Source organism: Poecilia mexicana, unplaced genomic scaffold, assembly GCF_051168715.1.
Source record: "Poecilia mexicana isolate PSO_F unplaced genomic scaffold, ASM5116871v1 scaffold_10, whole genome shotgun sequence".
Lineage (NCBI taxonomy): Eukaryota > Metazoa > Chordata > Actinopteri > Cyprinodontiformes > Poeciliidae > Poecilia > Poecilia mexicana.
The window spans coordinates 2,435,963-2,453,872 of NW_028263379.1; the positions used below are offsets into that span (position 1 = coordinate 2,435,963).

Here is a 17,910-nt window from a genome sequence, read left to right on the forward strand (position 1 = left end):
TAGCTTCTGCACACACCTCTCTGAGCTGATCCAACTGCAAGAGCCATAGCTGTTGAGAGACGGTCTCTACCAACTCCTCCATGTCGGTCGCGCGCAGTGAAAGCGTGCTCCCGCCGCTACTCGCTCCAGTTAGCATCCCTCCACGAGAGTCCCGCGACGAAGCGTTAATAAATCTCGGTGGAACCTCCAATATTTTGTTGCACACTCGAACAAAAGTGGTGTCGAGAAATGCGGTGGTTGTAAATTTCCTTTACTTCCCTTTTTCTGAACATTCAAAAACACATTCATCGATCCGTGCGTTACACTATAGCGTTACACTATTCGCCATCTTCTCTTCTTCTTCCTCGAAACTTAGGACCCTTCCGACCCGAGGCTGCCCTAAGCGCCTGTTCGAAACTGATCACTGTCCAAACTTGTGTCACTCTCAGTCCGAATAGCTACCAACATGCACATGAATATTCCGCTAATCATGGACAATGAAACAGTGCTTTTTAATAAAACAAAACATTCATAGGAACAGAGAATAGACTCATATTTTAATGGAAGGGGGTGGGGGGGTTCTTGATCCAAAGTCCTCAGCAACTGATCCCCCGCACACAGCTATTATCTCGGATGTTCTGTTGATGTTGCCACAGAATCCAGAGGACCACATAAACACAGCAGAGCACAATACCGGATGACAGTGTGACAGGAGCAGCAGAGTCCTGCCCAGAAGTCTTCCTTCTCCTCCTCCTCCTCCTCCTCTTCCTCTTTCTCCTCCTCGGTCCCTCACAGACACAGCTTCCGCTCCACTGAGACGCCGCTGGTCGCTGCTCCTGTCAGTAATGCTGGCTCTGCAGAATCAGAGCCACACGGTTGTTTTGATCACGAGTTGCAGCCTCCTACCAGCCGCGGACAGCGGAACAACAACTGATTCCTGCAAAGAGATCAGGTAAGAAGTTTTCCCGTTTTTCCTCAGTGCTGCTACCAGATGTGGCCGCTTTTCTCTCCCTACATCGTGGGGGGAAAATATCCTCTCAAAGCCGATCTGTCTGCAGGTTTCCAGTACTTGGAGGAGTGCGGAGGAGAAACTGTTTGTGCGTTTTTTTTTTTGTTTTTGTTTTTGTTTTTTTTTTTTGCTCATTTAAACCCGCTTTAGAAATAACTTTTATTTCTGACAGAGTTTTAGATTATTTTAACTGAGAAGTAAAACTACTTGGGAATTTTGTGTTTTTTTTTTTTCCAACAGCAGAGACATGTTTATGAACTTTACTGAAAGCTCTTCAGTGTACAGGTCATGTGGCTGCTGCCCAGGGCGCCAATAAAAAGCTTTGGGTTGGGGGCGGGGGAGACTGTGATGACAAGTGGGAAATATAAACACCAGAAATAAAGAACATATTCTGTATATGACTGTACATTACTTAGTTGTGGATTTTAATTAGTGTCATGAATTAGTTTTCAGTTGCATATTTGTAAGTGCAGTTGATAGGGGTAGGGCACACCGGGCTTTAAATAGGCCCACCCCACTTCCTGCTGCTTTATGTTGGACTGAAGAAGGTTCTGGCCTCATACTTGCTACACCTGATAGAATGTTTGTCAGTGAATTCAGGCCCGAAAGAACAAAATAGCTTTAATAGGTAAATGGAAAGAGAGACTGGCCCAGGATCAGTCATTCGATTAAAATCAATAAGTTATTCATCACAAAGGGAAATTGCATGTTGTTGCAACTCATATAATCAAAATACCTCCAAATGGTGAAGTTTATTCATCTCATGTTGCAATCTGCAGGAAGTTGTTGTGGACGGTGATGCTGTTTCTGGTTCTGCTCTGCGTCCATGAAATGTCCTTTTCAAGTCTATTTGAGCTTTTGAGATGTGAACTAGCTGCTAACAATTACAAAAGCGATACACTGTAAAAGTAAAAAAGTGAGAGCCAAACTCCTTCCGGGTGGAGAGCATCCAGAACCGGAGGGAACAGCAATGCTTCAACCAAAGAATATTCTGAAGGAAAGTCTCCTAAAAGAACAAATCAGAGCTAATGTATTAGAGCTGCTCCAATTCACTGCCATCATCAGTTTTCCAGAATACATTCTAGAACGTGTAGCACGCCAATGGAAATGAAAACGCTGTTTTCTGGAGCTGTACAGGCTCCTTCTGTTTCCTTTCAACATCAGAGTGAAATAGTGAAGTTGATTCATCTTATGTTGCAATCTGAAGGAAAGGAGAACTGAACTCTGATTGTCTAATGTGTTCTGGTCCTTTTCATAAGCTGAAAAGGACCAGAACAGATCACCAGTTTTAAACTCTTTTGCTTTTAGCCTACAGAGAAACTCTCTGTAAGCTGCACATTTCAATATCATCTGAAGAGTTTCTGAAATATTAAAATAAAAATGATTAATTAGATTTTCTTTCTTTTGTTGTCCCCCACAGCAGAGCTGAGGTGGGTTGTCATCTTGTGTGTGGCCTGCTGCCATGTCTCGGTACCTGAGGCATTTCACGGCCGTGGGCGATGTACAGCCGGGCCAGTGGGTGGAAGAGGAGCTGCATGTAGACAGCGAGGAGCTGAGCCCAGCAACCGGCCAGTACCCAGCAGAACTCACCTTCAGGGCTTCACTGAAGAGGCTCTACACCTCAGATCGCTTCCAGGTAGACCCCACCTGCTACACAACGCTTCTATCACACACTTAGTTTACATACTTTAGGACATTAGATTAGTTTTCCTTTCCTCTTTTTTCTTTCCTTTGGTTTGTTGTTTTGTTTGTATTTCCTTTTAACTCATGTGAAGCACTTTGAATTGCCTTGTTGCTGAAAATGTGCTATATAATTACCTTACCTTGCCTTACCTTACCTCTACTGGCCAACATGAAGATTGAGATGCATATAATGCATCTCAAAGTTGAGATTATATATATATACACTCTTCATCATATAAAACATGCCAATGAACTGTACAAACCTGGTAGTTTGATGGAAGAACATTTCTCTCTGCTGTCTTTGCTTGTAGATCGCTGTGGTGTGTTTGGTTATCCTGGACGCCTTCTTTGTCATGGCGGAGCTGCTAATAGACCTGTCTGTCATTAAGCTGGAACACGGTCATCTTGCTCCTGAGGTGACGCATGGTTTCACATCCATCCAGACACTTCCCCAGGCTTCTTTTCGGAAACTGTATATCCCCGTGACTGCTGTGTTTGTCTGGCAGGTGTTCCACTACCTCAGCCTGGCCCTTCTTACCTTCTTCATGGTGGAGCTAGCTGGAAAGCTGTTTGTGTTTCGCCTTGAGTTCTTCTATCACAAGTTTGAGGTGTTTGATGCTTTAGTGGTGGTTGTATCGTTTGTGCTGGATATCGTCTTCATCTTCCATGAGGATGCCTTTGATGGAGTGGGTCTCCTCATCCTGCTGCGACTTTGGAGGGTAGCCAGAATTGTCAACGGTCAGTGACACTCCAATATCTATTTACTTGATACACAGTATATAGATGGTCAGTGAGTGTTCTAAAAATAGAGCTGACCATGTTTGAATGGGCTGCAGGGATCTTGGTGTCGGTGAAAACTCGTGCAGACCAGAAGATCCACAAGCTGAAGGAGAGCTACGATCATCTCGTTGAAAGAGCAACAGAGCTACAGAAACGCAATGATGAGCTGGTGAGCTTCAGAACCTTAATCTGATCAGTGTGGAGATCTTAAATGCCTCTTCTCTATGGATGTGGCTTTAACTGCTTCTTCAACCAGTCAGCCGCGGCCAGATTTGTGTCCACTTTCAGAGATTACGCGGCTCCAATCTGTTTTTTGTAACCATCTCAGCCGGACTTAGCCATTTTGATTGGCAGTAGACTGCATTTGTTGTATTCCATGGATGAAACCGTTGTAGTTGGTGAGATGTTGAGCTGTAAATTGATCATTTCATTGTGAAACCTTGAAGTCCAGACTTTTTAATTAATTGTGGTGGAAGAGTGCTTACAATTGGACTGGGCAACCCACGACGACCAAAAAATAAAGAGGCACTGACAAACTGGCAGCCCAAGGGTACACGTGCAAAATAACATCATTGTGCAGCCTGCCTGCGTTCCTGTTCATGTTCACACCTACATAGTGAAGAACACACTGACAATGGAGACACACACAATCTGGGTTGGAACCAAAACAGACAGCATATTCATAGTGTTAATTGTTCAGCTCCTTTATCTCATGATGTCTGGTTTAGGAAGCAAAACTGGGTAAGTGAATGTCCACTTACCCATAAGTCAAGCGGCATTTAGATAATTAGTTAGTGGTGATCCTATTTGTAACAAATGATGACAGTATGTCATGTTAGTTCATTCTATTAAGAAGTATGAAGCCAGGCTTTCTAAACTAATTTGATCTGTTCAAGTCAGCTTTTTTACACAGTGCTAATTACAACGAATATCTTAAAACATGTTGTAAAACAGATCAAATTTACCTCCGGAAACATACAAGCTAATCTCCAAAGATTGTTAAATGCATTCAAATATGATCCTAGTTGGTTACATGGTGCAATCACATTCAGCTTACAGTGGGGGAAACACTTCCGCTAATCTGCTAATAGTGGAGGTAATTTTTCATTTAACACTTTTGCTAACTTTAAAGTTGTTCTTTCTTATATCGACATAGGTACTTTGTCATTCAACAATAAAGTGAATGACAATAAAACTGTACATTTTATTCTGAAGTGGGTGAAGACTGTCTACACAGCAGTTCTGTACGACAGCAGAGGAAATAAAAGCTTTTTCTGTGACTTCTTTGAACTTTCTATTGCAAAGAAGAAACTCGGGAACAAAATAACACTGACTTGTAGTGAAAAATATATAAGCTCAAAGTCAATCTTTAAGCTTATTATAGAACATGTAATTTTTAATATCAAGATTAAATTGGTTGCTAAAGGGTTGCAGGTTTTCTGGGGCAGATATAATTAGAATTGAAGTTAACAACTACCTAAAGAGTTTTTTTTGTGCTAACCCAGTTAGTTAAAAAGTGTAAATTTGTCTAGGAGAGAGGCCGGGTTGAACACAGAGAGACGGCAGTAGCTTCCTCAGGAAGTAAGGGAGCTCTAACAACATACCATTTGTTTTCTATGACAGGCACAAGATAACCAAAAGCTGCAGGCTCTGCTGAAGAAACATGGCATCGGATTCTAACACTATGAAGTCCGTGGTAACATTCTTCACAGACCTGATCGTTTACCAGTCTCACTTAATAGTGCACCTCCTACTGGACATTTCTGTTAAATGTCTATTTATTAATTAAAAGTCAAAGATGTTGAGTTTCATGGGCTTGTAAATATGTTCAGACTACTTCAGACTGATAACTTGTACAGAAATCTATATTCCATCAAGTATTATGTTTTGTGAAAAGCAGCTTTAAATAAGTTGATTTTTGTATTTGATTGTAAAAATAAAATACTTTATTTCAAAATTGTCACACAGAAACTTTTATAAACAGCATTTACACAATAACTACCAGTTTTTGTAGAGAGAAGTGCCACATTCATACTGGATGGTTCAGACAAAAGGAAAGAAAAAGTCAAAGGGTAGTTTGGCATTAATGCTGGGTGCGGCTCGGTAACCAGGAACAGCTGCTGCAGATACAGGGATGAAGGCCACTGAGCTTCTGACTGGTACAATGCTGCTGCCACCAGACAGTAGAGCCTGTGGGAGAGGACAAACACACTCAGGACAAATTATTTCCTCCTGGTATAATTCTCCTATAGACAAAGTGGAAGCATCCACTTAGTATCACTCAGTCTCTTTGAATGTGGACTTTCCTTTTTGGCTATTTGTAATATGTTATGGTGAAGATCTTCAGCGGTCTTCAGACCTGTGCCTCACTGCATTATGGCATCCTTTGGAAGTATTGGTGAGTCTTACCAAACTGCTCTGGTTGGTTTCAATCATTTCTCTTATGCTCACAATCTGAGCCTGGGGGTTCACCAGGGATCCGTACTTGGTCCATTCTATTTCTAAATGAAGTGACAGTGGGATTTGGCAACTTTGCACTTCCTGCAAATGAAAGAAACAAAATGCGTCATCATCAAGCATCAAACAGCTTCATGGCTCGAAATAAAATACAAAAATCAGTCAGTCAGACACTTTCTCTTTCTAAAGTCTGAGGAGCAGCAAAGGAGGCAACGAGCCATCTGGTTCACCTGCTGACCTGTGGGAGTGCGTTCCACCAAGCCTGTGAAAGGCTTCTTGAACATACACTTTAATGGACCCTGATAGATAGACAATGCATAAATATGTGATGTTTCACATACTTTACTGTTCACATGTGACTTCATAATGTCATGTGTAATTAACAATGCAGAAAATACACCTTTTGTTAAGGCACAAAAAGGAAAAGGCATAGACATGTATTTTACGTGTTGTGGACATGCTGTTTACACATAGTTTACACGTTGATTACACATTAATTATGTGTTACATTTTGCAGTGTAAACATCACATACTTTATGCATTTCTTGCTCGTATACATATAACATTATTGTGAATAATGTATGGAATTTGTATATAGTCAAATTTCCTGTCAACTTTAAAAAATTTTAAAAATAAAAGCACGGTGGGCCGCTGGTGCTCAGCTCCTCTACCACTGAGCTGAGCTAGTTAGCTAACCCTGGAAAAGACTTCTAAGTTTGTGTTGCACCTTGTGATCTTTACACAGGTTATTGGAACATCTGTACCATAATATGCGCGTTTCAAACTGTTCTCACCGTGGGATTCATGTTGCTCTTGATTGGCACCCAGTCCAGAACATTTTCTAACAAGGTGTTTCCAAAGGAAGCCACATATTGTGGGGGACTTGGTCCTCTCAGAACATTCAAGAGCGACTGGGAGACGAGGGAGCAGTTGGTTATATCCTCCAGGCTGGAGTAACAAGAGGACAGTAGGGTAAGACGTGATAAGAGAACACCTTGGTGGGAATAGATGAGTTTGCTAAGCAGGGTGCTTTGCCTTAGTGTGCAGCCTGACATGTAGTCCTGACCAAACAGGACAGGAGAGCGCTGGTGAGGACCCTTCAAACAGTCCTGGTCTTCAGTACTCTGCAGCAGAGACAGAGTATCTCTGAGGTTGATACTTCTACTGATGCCAGTGGAGGGGATAGATAAGGATACATCCCGGATCAAATCGAGTCAGCAAGTTTATCCCTAACAAGAACTTTATATTTAAATTTCCAGAGATTTTCACTGTCATCTGTGGCTTAGAAACCCATAAGAAGGATATTCTGTTGCTCTGTCTCCTGACATGACAGGCATTCCAACCACATAACCCGGGTTTCCACTGTAATGGACTGCAGGCTCCCCGCCATCCGCCTTTATGCAAAGCACAGGAAAAAACAAAAGCACTTTGATTTAGTGTCAGGAAAACATGTGCAGTTCATTTTCAATTTATACAGAATTGATTACAATTGTCACCAATTGTTTTCATTAGTCAACTCAACACCCACTTGGTAGGTTTTACACAAGCAGAAAAAACATAGAGTTTCATGACAGAATTAAAATAACTAACGAGTGATCCACCAATAAATCTGCCATGATTTCCTTCACTTTGGGAGATCTGCAATCAACCGACAAGTGCAACTGATCTTATCTCCCTCTGCAAAGGTCTGAAATTCAACTTCTCTCTACATTTGTTCTGATGTGACACAGGACTGACTGATAGATCTGCCTACCAGGATGTCTGGACGTGTGCAGTTAACAACAGCCACCGCAGTAACTGTGTTTTTACCTTTTTGATGTTCTACTAATGTCAAAAAAACACTATTTTGAAATTGCGGTGTTTCAATATGAAATGCAATTCAATTCCCACATGAAATCCCACATGAAGACGTTTGTTCATGCATTATGTCATTAAAACTGATGGCAGTGATGGATGTAAACAGTTACATAAGATGCTTTAATATTTCAGCCATGACACTAGTGCTCATCCTCAGCCATCAGAGAAGATGTCAGCATCTTATTGAGGCGTTGTAACAACAAGCCCCTCATTATTGTAGCCGTTAGTTTTACAGAAGAGCTTTGGATTGAATAGTTTGGAAGGACAAACTCAACTTTTGATGAACTGTGAGAGCTCTGGTGGAGGCAGCTGCGCCTTGTCCATGGAGGCCAGTGGCTACAAATAATTGTAGCTAATTGGCTTATTTGTAGCCACTGGAGCTACAAATATACTCAAATATAGCTATGAGTCATGAATAACTCATAACTCATGTTATTCAATGAAAAACCTTTCATTGAATAACAGAGCTTTTTTTTAAATCGCACTGTTTCCATGAACCAAATTTTTTTATTTTTTTTATTTTGTAATTCCAATTTGTGTAATTGTACGGCCAGTAGAAACACAGCTATTGTTACCAACTTAGCAACTTTGTTGTTATATTTAGCAACTTTTCAGCAAAAAATCAGTGATTGGCCAGAAAACTGCAATTGGTGCACCCCTACAACTACTGTGAAATAAAAGTCTCTGATGTTGTTCAATATGCGTATCAAATCATAACACTTGCCATGAAAGCAGGTGTTAGTGAGATACTGCTGTATCTATAGAGAAGTGATGCTATAATGTTCTGTAGCGTAAAAAGGTGAATTATTACCTGGAATATAACCTGAAACTCCTGCTGCAGTGAGTTGTGAGTCCTGCTGGTGTTGACAAATCCAAGCACCAGAGACACGCTGGCATTTACTAGTTCACCACTTGACTTATACTTAATCACATATACAGCCTGAGGAGATAAAAAAAAACTGGAATTGGTCCCTGTGTTAAAAACATTCATGTGTTTTAATGAAAATATGTAGAACATGTTCTTTTTAGAGGTTCAAGAATGTATTCTTGTCTTTAACATTTCAGCTTAAAAAATCTCAACAATCAAGTGGTCTTTGGGTCTGCTGATATGATTTACAGGATTGTTAATATTGTCAGAATTTCAGCAAATTCATGGTTAGAGGAAGATTCTCTGTTAGACTTCTGAGTCTAGCAGAAGTCTAGAACATTTTGCTAGCAGAAGTCTAGCAAATGTTCTAGACTTCTGCTAACACATTTGCTAGCAGAAGCAAAGCAGAGGTTCAGTAAAGCCATACTACTCCAACAGGGATATTAGACGGAGTATCTCTGAATGAGTTCTGAGTCTTTATAAATGGTTACAGATAAAAGCATGATGGGCTTTGTGTTGCAGCAGATCCAAAGAAACGCCTGACTGAAGACATTCTCTGTTGTTGAGTCGGTTTGTAAATAAATTATATTCTTGAAAGTCTTCACTCGTCTAGCTTCACACAGATGAACTTGAGCGGCCCAAGTTCTTGAGCCAACCTCTAACCAGCCATCAGAAATATACTGAACTGGGCTGACTCACCTTCAGCACCATGTTAGCACAGCCACTGGAGGTGGTGCGAATGGGAAGGAGGTCTTCTCCATCGCTGACAGTCAGCTCAGTTTGAGCGCCCTTCATGGACTGTAATATGACTGAAGCCACATCCACAGGAACAACCTGAGGGAAGACACCAGATTAACAACTTCATCTGTTATTAGCAGCAGATGGTTGATTTACATCTTCTCTGAATCTAAAGCATGTTGTCAGTATTTGGACTTCACTGTAGCTATTATAGCTGCCACAGCGAAGGCACTGTGGCCTTGAGGCCTTACATTTAGAGCCTCAAGGAACCAGCAGTTATCCTGTTCTATGAAATAAAAAGGTTCTGTTAGGAACATCTGGACCAATCAGATCTTTCATGTATTATGAAGACTAATTATTATCACATTTTTGTTCAAAACTTAAACTACTAACTTGTTATTGGCTTAGGAAATCCTTTTTGTAGCTAAAACACAGATGCTGTTTGCTGTTTATCTCTTGATTATGTCAGCATGTGCATGAAATGGAAAATAATGTATAACAGAACATGAACTAGATCATTTCCACATTGTGTAGCAGACGCATGAAACATTGCTGTGGATCTTCAGAGGAGGAAATGAATGGTCTTGTGACAAATAGAGAGAAGCGTAGTCAAGCTCTACACTTCTCTTTTGCGCTTAAGTCTATTGTGTAGAATTTCTAAACAGTGTAGAATGATGTGAAGATCATTATTTATTCTGCCACAACATAACATTTTTTAGTTTTTACTGTTTGAAATCAACTTTTCTCAAATAATAAAATAAAAATTTCACTTACTGCTGCATCTGGGTTCCTCCCCTGTCAAAGACAAAATATTTTCTTTATAATTTGTCTTCATATTGCACTTCTCTCTTTTTCAAACAACCACATTGTGACTTTAGCAGCTTCCTACTGAGGGCTAGCTAACTTCAGAACGTTCTTCTCTGAGTGGAATCTCAGTGCTCAGATATTAGATCCTACATCCAGATAGGATCTAACTCAGTCTATCAACTTCCTCAGTGAAAGTTGTAGTGAAATAATTGGAGCCTTTAGCGAGATGTGGGGAGGAATCATATCTGTGTGCAGCTATGTGTAGCTTCAGTTAGCATCACAGCAGACCAGACATGACACTCTAAGAAGTTTAAATCAAATCAGGCTTGCCTTTTAGTTAACATAAGGCATAAAATTATGGCCAGTTAAGTTAATAACTGATGTCCTTGATAAGATATTTTAGTGGGTGGAAGATTTCAGGCAGGAAGTGAACATTCTTGTCTTCAAGGTTATTGCATTAGAAGTAGAGGTGCACCGACTGCAGTTTTCTACTCGATCAGCAATCTTTAAAAAGCCTGACCTACCAATTCTGATTTTGGCAGATTTTTTTTTCATCTGAAAAGTTGCTAAATACAGCGACAAAGTTAATGGCGCTTCTGTAGGCGTGACCTGGTGGGCAGGTCTGTCAGTGGACAGTGGCTGATTTTCAGACCTTAGTGGAAGTAGATATGATTGACAGATAAGATCGGTTTCACATCTAAGTATCATCTGATTGTCCAAAATTAAGGAAATTGAGGCTGATTTATTGACGCACCCCTAGTTAGAAGCAGGAAGAATAAACAAGAATTTGACCAAAGTGTGATGGCTGGGTAACCAGGTCAGTGCATCTCCAACTCTGCTGCTATTGTGTGTTTTCCTGCTCTACAGTGGTTAGTAGCAAAGGTTTCTCCGTGCACATGTGGTCTGATCCTACAGGTGAGTTCCCATAGCTGTGATTATCCTTAAGGTTTAAGAATACATGCTCAGCGTTGGGCGGCACAGTCAAAGACCCATCAGGGTCATGCTCTCCAGGTGGAGACATCTACCTAAGATCTGGTAGCACAAAGCAAAGTGGTTCAGGGAGGTTTGAGGTGTTCACTTGGACTCCAAGCTCACCACGTCAATCCAACTCTGATCCATGGAGGAGTTACAGAACCTAAAGGAGGTCCTACTAACGTCTCGGTGACAGATACCCCAGCACATCGTCAGGGTCTGGGCCAGAGCTGCTGGACCAACACACTATTTTGATACACTGATCGCTGAATTTTACTTCAGTGTGCTTCAAGAAAAAGAAGCAGGAACCTCCAGAGTTGTGGTGTGTGAATCACTCAGACAGCGTGGTAACTAGTGGAGAAGTGCTCTGTTACTTAACAAGTCCTGAATACAGAAGGATGTTTCACAAAGGAGAACTTTGCAAAACACATTCCACTGTAAATAATACTCACCACAATTGCATGAGTATGAACTTAGGGAACTTACAAAAGCTTGTGAATATGTAGGAGTTTTTCTTCACACCAGTGTTGAAATTTCCATAACTAAATGGATTTGTTAGCATGGTGGAGTTGGAGCTTTGTGCATCATGTCCTGAGATGAGCAGAATGGGAGGTAAGACCTCTGAACTCACAGCTAACAGCTGGACGTTAGCGTAGGTGTCCATCCTGAGTGCCTGCAGGGAGCTACAGTCCCCATCCAGAGCCAAACGCTGGGAACATCGACTGGTTTGGTCCTTCAGGAACACTAGGGACGGAACCAGGAGAGAAATAATTAGCTTTTTATCTGCCTGAAATGAAATGGCAAAATGTGAAAACAAGTTTCAGTCCCAGAGAAGCAGAATCCTGAACCGGTTCACATACAGCTGCTGCTTGTTGCACAGGATCCTGTCGTCTTGTAAACAGCCAATTATTACTGTAAAAAGTTGACTGTTTTTATTTTAGTCTATTTTAATCATAATAACAATTACTGTTTTAAACACGTGTTTATTTCTTTAACTCTTTTTCTGACATTCACTGAAAATTTGTCCTCTGAAGGCCAAAACAAAGGACCATTCTGTTCTATTCTATCCATCATCTTGAGCAGCAGCAGGAACCTGAAGGTTTACAGCTTCAAGTTGGACTTTGGCTACTTTTTGCAGCCCACTGTATACTTTATATCACCACAATATCGTGACTCAGCAATGAGTAACCTCTTGGGGCATTAACCTAAATATAGTAACATGATGGTTTTTGTTGCTGATCAGCTGAAATGTTACTGGGTAACAAATATTTAGAATGTCAAATAAACACTTTAGTTTTGTCAAGTCTATATATCTGTTTTCTTATTTACCAAAACCAAAGATTTGAAAAGTCAAAATTTTATGGTTCATTTTGATGAGATTACAAACCCAGTGTGTGTGTCAGAGTTAAATGGGTTACCTGCAGGGCTGCTGTTCACACAGTCAGCAGTGACACCATGAGCTGGAAGATAGAAAATCCCTTTCTGTCCGCTCGGTTCTGCCGTAGCCAAAACATCCCCGAACTGAAACAACAAACCACCAGAACAGAATCAGAATATGCTAACACGTGGAGAACACGTTCTCCCTGGAACCCCGATGAAAACGTTGAAACTGTGAAGGAGCTAGCATAGGTGCTGAGCATGTTTTAGCTGCAGGCGCTTCATTTTTACAGTTTTGTTTTGATCCAAGCGATCTCTCTGGAGAACTTCCACAACGGATCAGAAACCAACAGAACCAACATTTTCAACATTTTGTCATAAAAACTTCCTAAGACTACAATATCTTATTGGACTTTGATGTGAGACACCTGAGAAGCAGAAGAAAAATGACAGAGTTTTTTTTTTTTATAAAGCTGCTTTCTGCCAGCTGTGAACAAATTCAGGCTTTTAGCAAAACAATCCAGGTTGAATCGACAGCATGGAGAGCCTCTGTCAATATCAATGTTTAAGTCTTGCTACAGGCTGTTAATCGGATTTAGATCTGGGTTTTGAGTAGGCCATGAATATGCTTTTAATCTATATCATTCCATCCAGTTCCTTGGTCTTCATGATGCCGTTTGTTCAACCAACGTTCTCTAACAAACCTCTGAGGCCTTCAGAGAACATTTGCTTTCATTTATACTAATGAGGTGACTTCTGTTGCACTCCTATATTCTGGAGAACCAGTGTGACAGGGCTGAACAGTTGCTAAATCAGCCTGCAACATGGTATATAATTTTAAGTATGCACTGAATTGTACTATTCCATCCTATAAAATCCATTAAAGTTTGTGGTTTTAATGTGGCAAAAAGGGTAAAAGTTCAATGCTTTCAATCATAGGTGCAATGATTGCAGGTTTCTGGCTGATCACTGATCTTTAAAAAGTCTGACCTGTCAATTCTTGACCAATACCAACATTTTCAGTCTGAAAAGTCTCTAAATATGGCAACAGTGAGGCGACTATTGTTAACTGTAGACCGCCAGATGTAACCTGGTGGGCGGTCTGTCAGTCAAACCTCTTACTGCAGAGCAAAAGGAGACAGTGGCTGATTTTCACTCCTTTGCAGAGGTAGGTGAGATTGATGAATAAGATCAGTGGAACAAGTAAGCTTTGGACAATCTCCCAAGCTTAAGGAAATCAGGGCCAATTTATCGGCACATCCCTACTCTGAATACGTTTCCAAGTTTTACAAATTAGCACTGCCAAAAGTATTCACTGTAATAAGATATTATCAGGTAATTGAAGCAGAAAAAATGCTCTTACCTAGCAGTCAATTGTTTTCTAATACTCAAATTTGTTTGCCCATGCTGCAAACAATTGTTTTTAAAAAGCAATTTACCAATAAAATGCGCTATTATTGTTATCATTAAAACGGCTCCTTGCCTAAACAGACTGATCAAGCACAACACTTAGGCAACCAGACTAAACTTCAGGTGAATCCAAATGAATAAGAATTAACTAAGCCTTACTGATGTCTCCTTTTGAACTTTTTGATTCTGGTCATAGTGAAAATAGCATAACAGAGCATAACACTCCGTATAGTGAAGAACAATAAGCATTAGACATGCTTTGTTCTACTGGGTTTACGTTTCTTTGCAAAAGTCTTGAAAAGTAAAGAAACTCTTTCATAAAATTAAACATATTCATCTTATCAAGCTTTAAAACAAAACTAACCTGGTATCCAGATGAGGCCTGGACTTCTGCAGGCAGCCCCTCATTGACACCCTCAGGGTCAAATACAAAGCTGATAAACTGACTGAAGAGGGAATCAAAGTTGTCTGCAGTTGGAAGAGACGGTGAGGGATGAGACAGTCCATCGAAACCTAAACACAACAGTGGAGATGGATGTAAATGCTGGGTGGGGGTTATAAACTCTAAAGTTCTTCATATTGTGAGCTACACACTGACCCCTGTGGCACGAATCAGCCCTGCAGCACAACCAGTTATAACTGTCAGCCTTAATGTGCATGTCATACTGTGTAGCTTATTAAAGAGATTCAGATTAATTTATTTTGCAAAATAGAAAACAAAATATAATTCTATTTTACAAAGCAATAATTCACCAAAAATTAGCAGGCTGAAGCCAAAGCTTAAACTTCCCTACCCTATTAATAGACTCAGCTACTTGAAAGATATCTGTTGTCCATAAATATGCATACATAAGTAAACATACACTTATGTAAATATGCATGTATATACATACATACAAATACTCACAATTCATACATACATCTACATAAAAGTATATGTAATTTTACATTTTATGTAATTTCACATCTTAAGGTTCTTTTAAATTTGAGATCATCATTCAGTTCATTTTACACTGCTGCCAACATGGCCCAGCAGTGTGTTAAAACCCAGTTATACAGCCTGTATGTTCAACAGCTGGGATGAAGCACAGAAACAGCTGCAACATGCAGAACAACATGCAAGTGCAGATACTCCTCTGGGGGAATTTGATGAAAAATATTCTGATTATTCTTATTTACATACAAATATCCTTTGTCAATGCAGAACACAGGAAATTGACTTAAAATCATCCCAAAATGAGCTGCAGCCAAACTGATTCTCCAAAACTCTGACTTTTTGCAAAACGAATATTGACTACGATTTAATATGTTTTCTCTTAATCTACTTTATTTACCAAAATATATCATGTGATATTTAGGAGTTATGATGTTTATTGTGTCCTCATAATAAAAGGGAAACTAAAAGTAAACATGTGGGTTTAGTGAGCACTTAAAAGTGAGCTGAAACGAATGAACACGTCGTCTAAAGGAACCATGGTTCCCATTTCTTCATAGCAACCTGAACGTAAACAGCTGCTTACGGTTCTGGGACCAGACGCAGAAAATGTTGTAGTTGATCTCTCTCTGAACAGACGATTGCAGCTCTAAGTAGCCGTATACATCGGTCGTTAAACTGTAGCTGGCTACATCCTGGCTGCATAGCTGCTTGCTGCCACTGCAAGGGATGGAAAGATGACAGGATGAAATATGTGTGTGTGTGTAGGGTGAAGGAGGAAGGGGGGCGGGGTTCTAGACTTAAATTTAAACAATTTTTAACCATTTTAGTCCATTTGTAAAAGACAAATAAAAATCCCATATAAATTCATTTTTACATCAGTCAGTTTTGAATTACTGCAAGAAACAGTGCAATGGATGAATGGACAACTTTAAGACAAGAGCCAAATAAACTGCAAATACTTTTTTCAATGTCCCATGGAAAACACAAGGAAACTCCATGTTAGTCCATCATGGGTTGGAACCCTGTTATTGCTCATTCCTGGACAGTGAATGACCCTTTGGGTTCATTCCTGGACTATCCTCCCCTCCCTTCCTCTCTCACCTTCTCACGGCAGTGAACGTGCAGCTGGTGAACAGAGCCACGTCATCCTTATTACACTCTCGGTCACAGCAGCAGTTCATGTCACACACAGCCGTGTTCTCGTCACAGGGACACAACCTGTCAGCTGACATGCACACCGAGCCAGATATCAGGTCACAAGGACGTTGTTAGCCGATTTTACAGCATTAAAGTGCTAGCTAGTCCAGCTGAGTTGTATCGGTAACCATGTATAAACGGCTTACCACCGACCACCGAGAGGAGGAGGGTACCGGAGTCAGGCAGAGGCTGAGAGGCCTCAGGAAGAAGCTCTGTGGGGGTTACTGACGGCTCTGTGGGGGTACAGTTATCCTGATTGTATCTGTTTGTAGAGTTCTCTTTCCCGAACGCGGTGCTGTTGCTCGTTGCACTTATAGCGGAAGTAACCAAAATAACTTGGATAAATAAACAGAAGATGGTCAAATTAGACCAAACTGTACAAACTGAGACGGCCATCTTTGTTTACCGTTGTTATGGTTCTTCTTCTTCTCCCTCTAAGTTGGTTTGCTGGTAGATTTCTGTCTGCAATAAAATATTATTACTGCCGCCAATGGGCAGTTAGCAGAACTGCAGTTTAGCAACTGAAGTAAAGGAAGAATATGGGGGAATTCAGACTGAAAATGTGTGCTCTCGAATTATGGCAGAAAAATTCTCTCCATATAAAGGAACCGTAAATGTTCGACAACCAGCGTTCACTGCCATAGACTAATATAAGGATAGACGCCTCATGGACCGCTCTCGCCTATTGTCGCTGACGAGATTTAGGGCGGCCATCTTGGAGCGGTACACCACTCCACTCAGCGTTATGTGTTTAGCAGGCACAATGACATATCAGCGGATTTAATCGATCATAACACACTTTTTTGTTACTGTAAACCATATTCAAACATCTATCAAAGCAACATTTATAAACAATTGTATTTTTTAAGTATGTTTTTAATACATAGTTCATCATATTTAAATATGCTTAGTGGCTATAACAATAGAATAGGAATGGAATATTCTGATATCGATGTATGAAGAGCATATTACAAAGCACACACCCGTTCATAATTTATTTAATAAATTATTTAGTAATATCAAAACATATTTTATATAACTATAAAAACACTAATAAATAAAGATTAATAATGGCACAAATAAATAATGATTAATACTGAATTTTATATAAACATACGTAAGTCGTTTTAACGACTTACGTATCTCGTTTTAACGACTTACGTATCTCGTTTTAACGAGTTACGTATCTCGTTATAACGAGTTATGTATCTCGTTAAAACGAGATAATTTTAGGTCCAGGAAGTGGCGGTATTATGCTAGGCTAGTACAGTGACTAACATGAATTGGTCAGGTTTCCCTTCATGTTTGGTCTACAACATGTAGAGATACGGATGCTGCTTTGCACTGTGGTTAAAACCATTAACAGCATGCCTACTCTGACAAGATCCTAAACAGAACGGGACTGCACAGAAGGAAACGTCAGTCCGGTCCTTTAGCTGTAGCGGCGTTCCTGACTGTCTGGATCGAAGCTCAAGTTGGCTTTCGATTGTAGCTTCTGATTCGGGAAATGGCTAAAGGGAGATTATAACGGAGGCTCAGACATATTTGCTGAACAGTTTCTGTTCAGATTTTTTATTAGAACAGTACACTTGCTGAACAACGGCAACGGCTGTTCGTAGCCAAGCAACCGAAATCAACAGAAGGCTAGGTAATGGCAAAAGACAAAACTAGATCCTGTTAAGCATTCTTCAAAATAAAAGACTTCCTCTCTCCAAAATAAATCATAAATCAGCAAAAGCTGAATGGCCTCCTTTAAGCGTCTTAAGAAACAATCACCTAATGATCCTGATTCATAAATCTCTACTCGGCTTGGCTCCAGCATACTTAAACTTTCTTTAA

At 40.3% G+C, this 17,910-nt stretch overlaps 2 protein-coding genes and 1 long non-coding RNA gene across 5 annotated transcripts in view; 2 read left to right on the plus strand and 1 right to left on the minus strand.

Annotated features, from left to right (window-relative positions):
- LOC106911700 (uncharacterized) overlaps positions 1–17,910 on the plus strand; it is a 407,869-nt gene that overhangs the window by 26,251 nt on the left and 363,708 nt on the right. The window lies entirely within an intron of this gene.
- hvcn1 (hydrogen voltage-gated channel 1) lies at positions 594–5,408 on the plus strand. 2 transcript variants are annotated; one of them, XM_088009287.1, is made up of 6 exons: positions 594–931; positions 2,412–2,624; positions 2,983–3,087; positions 3,178–3,409; positions 3,508–3,620; positions 5,075–5,408. In XM_088009287.1, exons 2-6 carry the CDS (start codon positions 2,451–2,453, stop codon positions 5,129–5,131), a joined length of 681 nt encoding a protein of 226 aa, XP_087865413.1. In that variant the 5' UTR covers positions 594–931; positions 2,412–2,450; the 3' UTR covers positions 5,132–5,408. The 2 variants fall into 2 exon arrangements, with proteins under 2 accessions (XP_087865413.1, XP_014831275.1); XM_014975789.2 differs by having other exon boundaries at positions 599–931; positions 2,409–2,624.
- Positions 5,367–16,487, minus strand: LOC106909434 (tectonic-1). Of its 2 annotated transcripts, XM_088009285.1 has the most exons (13): positions 16,218–16,487; positions 15,976–16,099; positions 15,458–15,591; positions 14,302–14,450; positions 12,569–12,671; positions 11,782–11,894; positions 10,146–10,166; positions 9,333–9,467; positions 8,577–8,705; positions 7,214–7,302; positions 6,703–7,081; positions 5,861–5,992; positions 5,367–5,641 (listed from the first exon to the last, which is right to left on the minus strand). In XM_088009285.1, exons 1-13 carry the CDS (start codon positions 16,465–16,467, stop codon positions 5,495–5,497), a joined length of 1,905 nt encoding a protein of 634 aa, XP_087865411.1. In that variant the 5' UTR covers positions 16,468–16,487; the 3' UTR covers positions 5,367–5,494. The 2 variants fall into 2 exon arrangements, with proteins under 2 accessions (XP_087865411.1, XP_087865412.1); XM_088009286.1 differs by lacking the exon at positions 10,146–10,166.

Coding starts and splice junctions, on each gene's coding strand:
- LOC106909434 (XM_088009285.1), bottom strand. CDS start 16,467: ATGGCCGTCTCAGTTTGTACAGTTTGGTCTAATTTGACCATCTTCTGT. Junction 8,706..9,332: donor GTGCTAACATGGTGCTGAAG/GTGAGTCAGCCC, acceptor TTATCTCCTCAG/GCTGTATATGTGATTAAGTA. Junction 7,082..7,213: donor TCAGGAGACAGAGCAACAGA/ATATCCTTCTTA, acceptor TATCCCCTCCAC/TGGCATCAGTAGAAGTATCA.
- hvcn1 (XM_088009287.1), top strand. CDS start 2,451: ATGTCTCGGTACCTGAGGCATTTCACGGCCGTGGGCGATGTACAGCCG. Junction 2,625..2,982: donor ACACCTCAGATCGCTTCCAG/GTAGACCCCACC, acceptor CTTTGCTTGTAG/ATCGCTGTGGTGTGTTTGGT. Junction 3,621..5,074: donor AGAAACGCAATGATGAGCTG/GTGAGCTTCAGA, acceptor TTTCTATGACAG/GCACAAGATAACCAAAAGCT.